The 14,294-nt window shown below is 47.8% G+C and overlaps 1 protein-coding gene across 2 annotated transcripts in view; it reads left to right on the top strand.

Moving 5' to 3' along the window:
- LOC121584568 (rho guanine nucleotide exchange factor 28) overlaps positions 1-14,294 on the top strand; it is a 97,903-nt gene that overhangs the window by 41,400 nt on the left and 42,209 nt on the right. For both annotated transcript variants that reach the window (XM_041900518.2, XM_041900517.2), the window contains exons 2-4: positions 5,016-5,143; positions 5,380-5,657; positions 10,559-10,754. In XM_041900518.2, coding sequence (XP_041756452.1) covers positions 5,016-5,143; positions 5,380-5,657; positions 10,559-10,754 — 602 coding nt within the window. The remainder of the gene's footprint in view (positions 1-5,015; positions 5,144-5,379; positions 5,658-10,558; positions 10,755-14,294) is intronic.

The following is a 14,294-nucleotide window of genomic DNA, read 5'->3' as shown; positions in this document are numbered from 1 at the left end:
CCTGGTCTGTGAGTTTTGGTGGGCGGCCCTCTCTTGGCAGGTTTGTTGTGGTGCCATATTCTTTCCATTTTTTAATAATGGATTTAATGGTGCTCCGTTGGACGTTCAAAGTTTCTGATATTTTCGAATAATCCAACCCTGATCTGTACTTCTCCACAACTTCGTCCCTGACCTGTTTGGAGACCTCCTTGGTCTTCATGATGCCGCTTGCTTGGTGGTGCCCCTTGCTTAGTAGTGTTGCAGACTCTGGGGCCTTTCAGAACTGGTGTATATATACTGAGATCATGTGCACACAGGTGGACTTTATTTAACTAATTATGTGACTTCTGAAGGTAATTAGTTGCACCAAGTCATATTTAGGGGCTTCATAGCAAAGGGGGTGAATTCAAATGCACGCATCACTTTTCCGTTATTTATTTTTTAGAATTTTTTGAAACAAGTAATTTTTTTTCATTTCACTTCACCACTTTGGACTATTTTGTGTATGTTCATTACATGAAATCCAAATAAAAATCTATTTAAATTACAGGTTGTAATGCAACAAATAGGAAAAACGCCATGGGTGATGAATACTTTTGTCAGGCACTGTATCTCTATCTAATCAGAGCAGCAGGATCAACGTACAGCCTGCACTTCTCTTTACAGACAGGAAAACTAGCCGGTTTAGTTATTTTGAGCATGGGGCATGATTCTGAGAAGGAGGACGAAGCTAGTGAGCATTAGAAATCTATTCTGTATCATTCCAAGGACGTTGATTTTTGGTCCAGTTGGATCAAATCTGAACAAATTACAGACATCTATGTTTCACAAGTTTGAAAAGCACAGTACAGTACAGTAGAGTAGAGCACAGCATAGTACAGTACATTACCATTCAATACACAGTACAGTAAAGAAAAGTATAATATAGTACAGTACAGCACAATACAGTAGAGCACAGTAGATTACAGTAAAGTAAAGAAAGGTCAAGTATAGTTTACTGTATTGGACCCTTCTTTACTCTAATTGACTCTACTCTATGAACTAAACTGTACTGTACTTTACTGTACTCTACTGAAATAAAATGTACTGTACTCTACTGTACTGTGCTGGATACCGTACTGTACTGTATTCTACTGTACTCTACTGAACGAAACTCGACTGTCCTGTACTGTACCGTACTGTCCTCTACTGTGCTCTAATGTACTTAACAGTGTCGTACTGTAATGTGATGTTCAAACTTGTTAAACATAGCCTATGATTAATTCAGATTTGGATCTGGTCCTTACCGACCAAATGTGTACTTGTTTGGGGGCTGAGCTCCTTAGAATAATTCCCAGCATGATTTGCTTTGTTTGTTTTTACATTTACATTTGGGTCATTCAGCAGACGCTCTTGAGGCTATCTCCGTGTTAAAGTAGTCAATTTTCTTCTTCTTCATTGGCTTATTGCTCCCAACTCATAGGAATCCCCACCCAGTTGACTGCACTAAAATGACAATGTCCATGCTACAACGGGTTATATACATGATGAGTCCTCTATCTATCTTAATGACAACAGGCACAACTCCGATATAAAGTATTTTTTTTTTCAATGTTGCCGAAATGCCACGTGAATTCACTTTAATCAGTGCAGTCGTAAGAACCTAACCATTACGAAACTTATATTAGATCAAATAAGCCTCATGTAGCAAATTAGCAATTACATTTTTGTTGACTGAATTCTACACTCAATGACCTCCATACAAAAATTCCTCACTTCGTGGGCTTACTTTCGTGGACAGACTTTGGGCTGCATAAATCCTTTCGCTTCGCCTCTTCCGCTTGAATTTGACCCGAAAACAACGAGGAAGTCTGCCGCAGTGTCCGTATGTCAAGCAAAGCTCTTAAGCATGCCAGCCCGCTCTTAATTGACACTGATCAAAAATATAAACGCAATATGTAAAGTGTTGGTCCCGTTTTTCATGAGCTGAAGTTAAAGATCCCAGAAATGTTCCATAAGCACAAAAAGCTTATTTTTCTCAAATGTTGTGCGCAAATTTGTTTTACATCCCTGTTAGTGGGCATTTCACCTTTGCCAAGATAAACCATCCACCTGACAGGTGTGGCATATCAAGAAGCTGATTAAACAGCATGATCTTTACACATGTGCACCTTGTGCTGGGGACAAAAAAAGACCATGTGCAGTTTTGTCAGACAACACAATGCCACAGATGTCTCAAGTTTTGAGGGAGCGTGCACTTGGCATGCTGACTGCAGGAATGTCCACCAGAGCTGTTGCCAGAGAATTGAATGTTAATTTCTCTACCATAAGCATCCTCCTTCTTTGTTTTAGAGATTTTGTCAGTGTGTCCAACCGGCCTCACAACCGCAGACAACATGTAACCACATCAGCCCAGGACCTCCACATCCGGCTTCTTCACCTGCGGGATCATCTGAGACCAGCCTCCTGGACAGCTGATGAAACTGTGGGTTTGCAGAACAAAATAATTTCTGCACAAACTGTCAGAAACCGTCTCAGGGAAGCGCATCTGGGTGCTCGTCGTCCTCACCAGGGTCTTGACTTGACAGCAGTTTGGCGTCGTAACTGACATCAGTGGGCAAATGCTCACCTTCGATGGCCACTGGCACACTGGAGAAGCGTGCTCTTCACGGTTGAATCCCGGTTTCAAGTGTATGGCGTTGTGTGGGTGAGCGGTTTGCTGATGTCAACATTGTGAACAGAGTGCCCCGTGCTGGCTGTGGGGTTATGCTATGGGCAGGCATAAGCTACAGACAATGAACACAATTGCATTTTATTGATGGCAATTTGAATGCACAGAGATACCGTGACGATATCCTGAAGCAAATTGTAATGCCATTCATCCGCCGCCATCACCTCATGTTTTAGCATGATAATGCACAGCCCCATGTCGCAAAGATCTGTACACAATTCCTGGAAGTTGAAAATGTGCCAGTTCTTCCGTGGCCTGCATACTCACCAGACATGTCACCCATTGAGCATGTTTGGGATGCTCTGGATCGACGTGTACGACAGCATGTTTCAGTTCCCGCCAATTTCCAGCAACTTCACACAGCCATTGAAGAGGAGTGGGACAACATTCCACAGGCCACAATCAACAGCCTGATCAACTCTATGCGAAGGAGATGTGTCGCACTGCATGAGGCAAATGGTGGTCACACCAGATACTGACTGGTTTTCTGATCCACGCCCATCTTTGGTATCTGTGACCAACAGATGCATATCTATATTCCCAGTCATGTGAAATCCATAGATTAGGGACTAATGAATTAATTTCAATTGACTGATTTCCTTATATGAACCAGGTAAAATTGTTGCACGTTGTGTATATTTTTGTTCAATGTATATTTAGTTCGATTCGCCATTAGTTCAGCATCTGAACTGTGCGTAATACTGTCAATGATGTGTTTTGGCTAGCCACTGTACAGTTAGGTTGCTGTTAGAAGCAGCACTTAATTGAAATCATAAAACTGCTCTCTGTGGTGAACGTTTTTACTTTACGTTTGCGTGCGCCACGGATTACCATTAAATTTCACCAGTAGGCTATAAATTGCATGTTGGCCATTTGGGTGAAAACTGAGGTCTTTCCCACATCTGGTAGATTTAAATCTAGGTTAAGACAAGGTTACACAACATACAAACGTCTCCTGAGTGGCGCAGTGGTCTAAGGCACTGCATCGCAGTGCTAGCTGTGCCACTAGAGATCCTGGTTCGAATCCAGGCTCTGACCGGGAGACTCATGGGCGGCGCACAATTGGCCCAGCGTCGTCCAGGGTAGGGGAGGGAATGGCCGGCAGGGATGTAGCTCAGTTGATAGAGCATGGCGTTTGCAACGCCAGGGTTGTGGGTTTGATTCCCACGGGGGGCCAGTATAAAAAAAAAAAATGTATTCACTAACTGTAAGTCGCTCTGGATAAGAGCGTCTGCTAAATGACTAAAATGTAACTGTAATACAAGCGTAACTATACAACATCTTTAAACCATCTTTGTATGTGACAGAAACACACCCTCACAAACATACTTTCACAAATTGTTCTCAAAAACACAGGGGATAATATTCCCACAGAATATGGAAAGCCATCCCAGTAAGCAAAATCACGTGCATTTCAGGTGCTGAATGAAAGGTTAGAAGATGTATTTTCCAGATGTCAAAAATGTGTCTCATAAGGATGTTGAAAATACTTCTTATATGGAAGTCTTAATTATGTATTTTCTGGACATTGAAATCAGGTGCGTTTTAGGTGCTGAATGAAAGGTAAAAATACATATTTTCAGGACATATATGTCATTTACAGACATTGAAAATGCATATTCTGGGGCATTTTTTGCTGTACTGTGCTGTCCAAACTTGTGAAACTGGACCAAATCTGAACCAATCATAGACATCTACTGTATGTTTGGGCTAAATCAAGGCCGTTCCGGACCAAAAATCTATGTCAGTGGACGTTGAAACCAAGGCAGGTCCGGACCGCACCAAAATAATACAAAAAAAAGACAGAGGACTAAAAAAGTTGTGAATTGAGAGGGAACAGTCTTGAACCAGTGACCCTGTGGTGCACAACCTCCTGAGCCCTTAAGGTCAATATAATGTTGGAGGCCATAGATGAGAGGAAAGGGGGAGTGAGGAGGCCACCTACATTGTTGAGATACAGCCCTAGTCTGTGTTGGGGTCTCCTGGGTGTCAGCCTCCTGGTCCCAAACAAAGACAAGCTACCGAACAGGATGTATGATGTCACATCCTGTGTTTGTGAGACATGACCAGGCATTTATGTGGAAACCACATAGTGAGCCAAACATACTGTAGTTACATACTGTACTAATGTACTAAACTGACCTTAACTGATGCCTTAATAAGTGTTTATATTAGTTGTTTTAATTGCAATGTGTGTTTGTACTATTTGAAGCACCCTGTCAGCCTGGAATTGCCCCTTGGAATTAATAAATGTGTATTGTATTGCACTAGTAGGAAAGCTAACTAATAACGTAATATAAAATGTTCCCTCTCTCTCGGTGTGTAGAGAAGAGCCAGTCAATGAGGGGGGCCCAGGCTCTGTCCTCTACTCTGGCTGCTGCCTCCAGACTCTCAGCCATGATCCACCGACCAGGGAAGGACCAGGTGTACGCCAATGCCATGCTGGTGGACCAGGTGAGTTGTCATAACCAGGTTATAACCAGGTAGATTCTGGTGTACCAGGTGATCCGTCATAACCAGGTTATAACCAGGCAGATCTGGTGGACCAGGTGATCTGCCGTAATGAGGTTATAACCAGGTAGATGCTGGTGGACCAGGCGAGCTGTCATAACCAGGTTATAACCAGCCATAACCAGGGATTGGACTGATTTTGTCCCAGACACTGATCTCTCACCTTTGCCCCTGCTCAGGTGGATGACCAGGATATAAAGTACTGTTCTCCAAGGGAAGAGGAGGTGAGCTCTGTGCCACAGTTGAACAGCCCTGCCTGGGACTCCTTCTTTGGTAGTCTCCCTGGCTCCACAGCTCCTCATAGGTTCCAGGCCTTCCCCCTTCCTTCCTCTCCCTCGGCCTACCCCTTTCCTTTCTCTGGTAGTAGTCAGAGGGGGAGCATCCAGCCGTCCGTCTCCCTCTCCTCTGGGCTCAGTCAAAGAGGAACCAGTCGGCCTGAGGAGACCTGTGTACTGAGGTAAGTTCCACACCCAAACACCCGCACTCTGCTCTACCATGCTTGGTTAGTTATAGTTAAGTAAGGTCAAAAGCTGACCAAAAATATTTCCGGGGGTTTCATAATATGTTATTGTTGCATACTTACTGGGGTCTCAAAGATCTCCATGTTAATGTATTTTACAATGCAATTCCTCTAAAGGTGTCAAACAAAAACAAAAACCTAAACTAACTTAAACGTAAAATAAGCTTTTTGGTCCACTACTGTATCCAGTACAGTAGCTGTACTCAGTACCACGTGAGTCAGAGCAGTAGGGGTTAAAGTTACAGGAAGTCACAATGAACCGTTCTCTTTGGTCAAGACGCCGGAGTGAACAGATACTGAACAGTGCGATCATTCTGTACCCATGGACTTATGGTTTCAGCTTCTTTTACGAAATACAAAATTATGAATATTTATCAAAGTTTAGTAGAAACTAAATGTACTAAAATGGTCATTGGTACAGTGAGGGAAAAAAGTTGTTGATCCCCTTGTCATGAGCCCTCTCACTCCACTGGGTTACCACCTTAAGTTGTTTCCACTCTGCTCACCACTCTCTCTCTACTCAGCCTAACTAGCTCCACCTGTCCCTGCTCTGCTCGGCTCTAATTACTCTGCCAGCTGCGCTGCATTACCCACTAACCTCTCCCAGTATTTATAGCCCTGTCTTTCAGCTCTCCTGTGTCAGATCGTCTGCAAAGCTCACACCCGGAACCTGTTTGCTCGCGCTTCTGGCTCACCCTGGTTTTGTGACCCCGGACCTGCCTGGTTTTTGGATACTCTTCTGCCTCAGGAGATCCAGACCTGCTCTGCCATTACGACTCCTGACTACTCTTCAATCCCGGTAACTCTGACCAGCCTTCTGCCTTGCTACTACGTATTTTGGATTTCCCTTGAACTGTACTGCTGCCTGGTTTCATTTCGCCCCGTTGTGTCTGTGTTTCCTCCCCCCAGGACTTCTGGACCACCAACCACCGGCGTCATCGGACGCATCGCTGCCACTGGGGGAGGCACAGACCCAGCACATCGGACGGGATAACCCCTGGAGCCTTCACTCACTCCCTACATCCCTTTCCCCTTAAGTTTAAATAAACTTTCTGGTGTGACGCAATTGTGGTCCTCTTGTCGTCTGTCTGAAGCGTGACAGTACGATCTGACCATTATGGACTCAGCGCACACTTCCCCCGACATGGAAACCGAAGAACCTGAGCAACCCACCGCCATGCTACGCCTGGAACACACTGAGAGAGAGCTAGGCCGCATGAGCGGCGACATCACCTCTCTGCTTCAGGCCGGCTACCAACAGCATCAGCAGTTCCAGCAGCACCAGCAGCAGTCCCAGCAGCAGCAACAACAACTCGCCATGATCATTCAACTCCTCACCAACCTGACCCCAGCCAGTCTGCCCACCAGCCCTGCCCCCGAGTTACCTGCCCCGGTCATTGCAGCCGCTGCTCCGGAACCCAAGATTGGAAACCCCGAGCGGTTCAACGGCGATTCTACCCAGGTCCGGCCATTCCTGACTAGCTGCCGACTTCAGTTCTCCTTGCAGCCAAGGACCTTCGCCACGGAGGGGCTAAGGTTGGGTATGCCATCACTCACCTGACGGGCCGAGCTCGACTCTGGGGAACAGCAGAGTTCGAACGTCAAACCCCCGCATGTGCAACCTTCGACCGGTTTGCCGAGGAGATGCTGAAGGTGTTTGACCTGGATTCACCAACCGCAGAGGCGTCTCGTGAACTGTTCAGTATTCGACAAGGCAGACGTACAGTCGCAGACCATTCCATCGACTTCCGAACCCTGGCTAGACGAAGTTCTTGGAACACACCATCGTTGGTGGGACGCGTTCTTCCATAGTTTGGCTGACTATATCAAGGACGAGTTGGTCTCCCATGAACTGCCTTCCACTCTTGATGAAGCCATCGCACTGACTGTCAGGATCGACAGAGGGATACAGACCCGTCGTCGTGAGAGGGGGCGCCAAGGTCCACCTACTACCGGCATTCGGAGAGATCCGACTGGGCTCCTGTCATCTACTGCCACTCACCCAGTTCAGCTTGATCAGTCTGAGCCTATGGAGATTGGGCGAGCCTCTCTCACTCCTGCAGAGCGCCAGCGACGCTTCACCTCAAACCTCTGCCTCTATTGTGGAGGTGATGGACATCGTGTGGTAACCTGCCCTTTAAAGGGCCGAAGCTCACCGGGCATAGGGGGAGTCCGGTTGAGTTCAATGACCATCCAGTCCTCCGACCGCAAACCCCTGCTGCAAGTTCACCTCCGCCTCCCTGACTCAACTCACACCCTGGCTGCTCTGGTGGATTCTGGCGCCGAAGCCAACATAATGGACATCAAGCTGGCACGCCAACTGGGACTGGAGAACCTCCGTTTGACACCTCCTATTCCTGCCCGGGCACTGGACGGACACTTACTCGGATCGGTCACTCATGTCACGGCCCCGGTCTCGATGGGTCTGTCCGGAAACCATCAAGAAACTATCCAGTTTCACCTGCTCCCCTCTCCAGGCCAACCCCTCATCCTGGGTTACCCATGGCTCCGCCCGGCACAACCCTCAGCTCGACTGGGTGACCGGGGTGATCAGGGAGTGGGGAGAGGACTGCCACCGTACCTGCCTGCTTGCCGCCGCACTACCCCCTCGGCCAGTACCTACTAACTCCGCTCCTGACCCCTCCAAGGACCCTGTGTCGATTCTGCCAAGTCCCTGCATCGTTGCAGCTCTGACCTGGGCTGTTGAGGAACAGGTGCTGGAGGCTCTCCGTAACCAGCCAGGTCCCAGCACTTGCCCAGCTGACCGCCTTTTTGTCCCCGAAGACCTGAGGTCCCAGGTCGTTCAGTGGGGACATGACTCCCGCCTAGCTTGTCACCCTGGCTCCACCCGCACTTACAACCTGCTCGCCCAGAGGTTCTGGTGGCCCTCTCTGAGGAAGGATGTACGGGAATTCGTCCGAGCCTGCCCCATCTGCAACCAACACAAGTCGTCCTGCCAGCCCCCAGCCGGATTGCTGCAGCCCCTGCCTGTGCCCAGGAGTCCGCTGGTCCCTGCTGCGCCTTGTCCTCCTCCTCCACGGCTCGTCGATGGTGGTCTGGTTTACACCGTCCGCCGCCTGCTTCGGTCCAGACGGAGGGGTAGGGGTCTCCAGTACCTCATTGACTGGGAGGGCTATGGACCTGAGGAAAGGACCTGGGTGCCAGCTAGTCGGATTGTGGATAGGACTCTCATCACCGCTTTCCACCAACGGCATCCTGATCAACCTGCAATCCGTAGGGGCCGCCCCAGAGGGTCTCTAACCGTCCTGCCCGCTCGGCTTCCTGTCCTGTGCCTGATCCTGTCTCGGGACCTGTCCCATCTCCCGACCACGGCCCTCCGGCTTCCTCCGAGGATGAGGACGTTCGCTCGGACCGTTCGGAGGAGTTCCTAGCCCTCCTCCGGCTCCCCTCCTCCCGCCCGGCGTGGTGTTGCTCTTGGGACTTCTGGGGCCGTCCCTTGGGGGGGTTCTGTCATGAGCCCTCTCACTCCACTGGGTTACCACCTTAAGTTGTTTCCACTCTGCTCACCACTCTCTCTCTACTCAGCCTAACTAGCTCCACCTGTCCCTGCTCTGCTCGGCTCTAATTACTCTGCCAGCTGCGCTGCATTACCCACTAACCTCTCCCAGTATTTATAGCCCTGTCTTTCAGCTCTCCTGTGTCAGATCGTCTGCAAAGCTCACACCCGGAACCTGTTTGCTCGCGCTTCTGGCTCACCCTGGTTTTGTGACCCCGGACCTGCCTGGTTTTTGGATACTCTTCTGCCTCAGGGAGATCCAGACCTGCTCTGCCATTACGACTCCTGACTACTCTTCAATCCCGGTAACTCTGACCAGCCTTCTGCCTTGCTACTACGTATTTTGGATTTCCCTTGAACTGTACTGCTGCCTGGTTTCATTTCGCCCCGTTGTGTCTGTGTTTCCTCCCCCCAGGACTTCTGGACCACCAACCACCGGCGTCATCGGACGCATCGCTGCCACTGGGGGGAGGCACAGACCCAGCACATCGGACGGGATAACCCCTGGAGCCTTCACTCACTCCCTACATCCCTTTCCCCTTAAGTTTAAATAAACTTTCTGGTGTGACGCAATTGTGGTCCTCTTGTCGTCTGTCTGAAGCGTGACACCCCTGCTGATTTTCTACGTTTGCCCACTGACAAAGACATGATCAGTCTATAATTTTATTGGTAGGTTTATTTGAACAGTGTGAGACAGAATAACAACAAAAAAATCCAGAAAAACGCATGTCAAAAATGTTATAAATTGATTTGCATTTTAATCAGGGAAATAAGTATTTGACCCCTCTGCAAAACATGACTTAGTACTTGGTGGCAAAACCCTTGATGGCAATCACGGAGGTCAGACATTTCTTGTAGTTGGCCACCAGGTTTGCACACATCTCAGGAGGGATTTTGTTCTACTCCTCTTTGCAGATCTTCTCCAAGTCATTATGGGAGATTGACAGTTCTTTTGTGTTTCTTCCATTTGCAAATAATCGCACCAACTGTTGTCACCTTCTCACCAAGCTGCTCCCTTTAAGAGTGTGCTCCTAATCTCAGCTCGTTACCTGTATAAAAGACACCTGGGAGCCAGAAATCTTTCTGATTGAGAGGGGTCAAATACTTATTTGTAACATTTTTGACATGCGTTTTTCTGGATTTTTTTGTTGTTATTCTGTCTCTCACTGTTCAATAAACCTACCATTAAAATGATAGACTCATCATTTTTTGGTCAGTCGGCAAACGTACAAAATCAGCAGGGGATCAAATACCTTTTTCCCTCACTGTATGTGCTCTCTCTCTCTCTCTCTCTCTCTCTCTCTCTCTCTCTCTCTCTCAGTTCCAGTCTGGACCCAGTAGAGTGTGACAGTGGGGAGGAGGACACCCTGTGCCAGTCTCCCCCCTCCCTCCCCATCTCCTCTTCTCCATGGCAACGCCCCACCCTGCATACCAGCTCTGGGTACGAGAGGGACTCCTTTGACACCTCACCGGACTTCAACCGTACACACTCTGACAATTCACACACACCTTCCAAGGTACTTCACACACATACATTCAGACTGCACACACTTACCTGCCAAGGTTCTACATAGACAGATGTGTGATTGTATTGTGCTGTTATAGTTAGGCCCACATTTGGTTACTAGCTAAATGTGGCTGAAAGCATCACTTACTATCTCTCATTTTAATGATTCTCCCTTCCCTACTAATCCATGTTTCTTTTTTTTAGGGGGTAGATCAGCTTTAATATTGCAGATAGATTGTAACTTCCATCAATGTAATTGTCTGCTTCACTTCCAATCCCCCATATATTTTTTCCCGCAAAAATATATATACATACAGTGAGGGAAAAAAGTATTTGATCCCCTGCTGATTTTGTACGTTTGCCCACTGACAAAGACATGATCAGTCTATAATTTTAATGGTAGGTTTATTTGAACAGTGATAGACAGAATAACAACAAAAAAATCAAAAAAGACACATGTCAAAAAATGTTATAAATTGATTTGCATTTTAATGAGGGAAATAAGTATTTGACCCCTCTGCCAAACATGACTTAGTACTTGGTGGCAAAACCCTTGTTGGCTATCACAGATGTCAGACGTTTCTTGTAGTTGGCCACCAGGTTTGCACACATCTCAGGAGGGATTTTGTTCTACTCCTCTTTGCAGATCTTCTCCAAGTCATTATGGTTTCGAGGCTGACGTTTGGCAACTCGAACCTTCAGCTCCCTCCACAGATTTTCTATGGGATTAAGGTCTGGAGACTGGCTAGGCCACTCCGGGACCTTAATTAGCTTCTTCTTGAGCCACTCCTTTGTTGCCTTGGCCGTGTGTTTTTGGTCATTGTCATGCTGGAATACCCATCCACAACCCATTTTCAATGCCCTGGCTGAGGGAAGGAGGTTCCCACCCAAGATTTGACGGTACATGGCCCCGTCCATCGTCCCTTTGATGCGGTGAAGTTGTCCTGTCCCCTTAGCAGAAAAACACCCCCAAAGCATAATGTTTCCACCTCCATGTTTGACGGTGGGGATGGTGTTCTTGGGGTCATAGGCAGCATTCCTCCTCCTCCAAACACGGCGAGTTGAGTTAATGCCAAAGAGCTCGATTTTGGTCTCATCTGACCAAAACACTTTCACCCAGTTCTCCTCTGAATCATTCAGATGTTCATTGGCAAACTTCAGACGGGCCTGTTTATGTGCTTTCTTGAGCAGGGGGACCTTGCGGGCGCTGCAGGATTTCAGTCCTTCACGGTGTAGTGTGTTACCAATTGTTTTATTGGTGACTATGGTCCCAGCTGCCTTGAGATCATTGACAAGATCCTTCCCGTGTAGTTCTGGGCTGATTCCTCACCGTTCTCATGATCATTGCAATTCCACGAGGTGAGAGCCCCAGACTCCTCTTGCATGGAGCCCCAGGCCGAGGGAGATTGACAGTTATTTTGTGTTTCTTCCATTTGCGAATAATCGCACCAACTGTTGTCACCTTCTCACCAAGCTGCTTGGCGATGGTCTTGTAGCCCATTCCAGCCTTGTGTAGGTCTACAATAGTGTCCCTGACATCCTTGGAGAGCTCTTTGGTCTTGGCCATGGTGGAGAGTTTGGAATCTGATTGATTGAGGTGTCTTTTATACAGGTAACAAGCTGAGATTAGGAGCACTCCCTTTAAGAGTGTACTCCTAATCTCAGCTCGTTACCTGTATAAAAGACACCTGGGAGCCATAAATCTTTCTGATTGATAGGGGGTCAAATACTTATTTCCCTCATTAAAATGCAAATCAATTTATAACATTTTTGCCATGCGTTTTTCTGGATTTTTTTGTTGTTATTCTGTCTCTGACTGTTCAAATAAACCTACCATTAAAATTATAGACTGATCATTTCTTTGTCAGTGGGCAAACGTACAAAATCAGCAGGGGATCAAATACTTTTTTCCCTCACTGTATATATACATACACATACACATACAGTACATACATACATACATACATACTGTGATGTCACGAGAGGCTGTGTCCTGGAGGGACGTTACATCCCCCTGAGGTGGCTGCAAACCCAGACAGCTATGGCTCCATCTGCTGGTATGGTCGGGAACTCCACCCCTCTATGGCCAATCTTCCCACGCAGCTGAAACAAATGAGGAGCTGATGAGCTGAAGGTTTGGGAAGGGAAGAGACACACTGAGGGAGTGTGTGGGGGGTGAAGAGACACAGTCTCCAACCTGGGCTCTCTGGAGGACAAGAGTGCTGCACGTCCACTTCCATGAGGAATATAAGGATTTGGAGATACTTACCTTTGGGAAATACTCACCTTTGGATATATGCACCTGTGGAAATACGTGAGAGACATTTGGAAGGACTTTTTGCTGGGTTGGCCACTAGCTGCAACGTGGACTACAGTAAGGCTGGGGAAAAGTTATCTGAGCGAGTGAGAATTATGATTTTGGATGTGGAAGAGACATCCCTGAACTGTTAACCCTTAAAGAGCCACAAGAGAACAGAATTTTGTTATATTTTCGTTAATTTCCCAAGACCTATAATAAAATCCTTGTTTTGTTTGAACCTTGTCTCCTTGCACTACTTGAGCAATCCCGCTGAAAGCTGTGTAGCCTCTCGTGACGTCACAGATGGTGGAGAATACGGGCACGCTCAGCGTTAATAGTGCATGTCAGAGGAGGATATCGAAGGTTTGATCACCCAGTTTTCCAAGTTGGCCGTAGGCTCCCCGCCCGACTGAAATGGAGGACATATTGAAAGCCCTTGTTGCTGGCCAGCAAGCCCAGATGCAAGCAAACGTGGCTCTCTTGGAGGAGCAAAAGAAAGCCAACCTTCTGAAGGCAGAGGAATTGCAGTTGCAGAGACAGAGGGTGGTCCAAAATACCCGCCCAATAAAGGCAAGTGACTTCATATCTAAGATGGGAGCTACCGATGACATTGAGGCATACCTGCATGCATTTGAGGCCACGGCCACTAGGGAAGCCTGGCCCAAGCAACAGTGGGTTGGTCTGTTAGCCCCCCTTTCTAACCGGGGAATCGCTGAATGCTGTCCGGGACCTGGGCCCTGACCAGGTTACTGACTATGATGCCCTGAAGTCTGAGATCCTCAGCAGATATGGACTCACAAAGTTTGGTATGGCCCAGCGCTTTCACAGTTGGACCTTCCAACCAGACCAACCTCCTCGGGCGCAGATGCATGAACTTGTCCGAATCGCAAGGAAATGGCTGGATCCGCAGAGGAATACAGCAGCGGCGGTGGTGGAGGCCGTTGTGGTGGATCGTTACCTACGCGCCCTGCCTTATGAGGCAAAACGGTTCATCAGTCAACAGGCCTTGACCACGGCTGATCTGACCGTGGAAGCTGTGGAAAAGTACCAGGCCACAGCGGAGATGCTGAATGCTTCCCGAAAAGACCCCAGGAGTGCGGCCCCACCACAAATGGGAAGAACCCGTCCAAAGGACCCCAAGGTCTCGAACCCAGCCACGTCAGGACTTATCCCGGCTCCAGGGGGAGCCAGAAACCAGGCGGGTCCAAGAAGAGTACACCAGGAGGGGGAAACTCGACAGTGTTACCGGTG

Source organism: Coregonus clupeaformis, chromosome 16 (genome assembly GCF_020615455.1).
Source record: "Coregonus clupeaformis isolate EN_2021a chromosome 16, ASM2061545v1, whole genome shotgun sequence".
NCBI classification, from domain to species: domain Eukaryota; kingdom Metazoa; phylum Chordata; class Actinopteri; order Salmoniformes; family Salmonidae; genus Coregonus; species Coregonus clupeaformis.
Note: the sequence above shows the minus strand (reverse complement) of the source record. Positions and strands in the feature narration are given on the sequence as shown.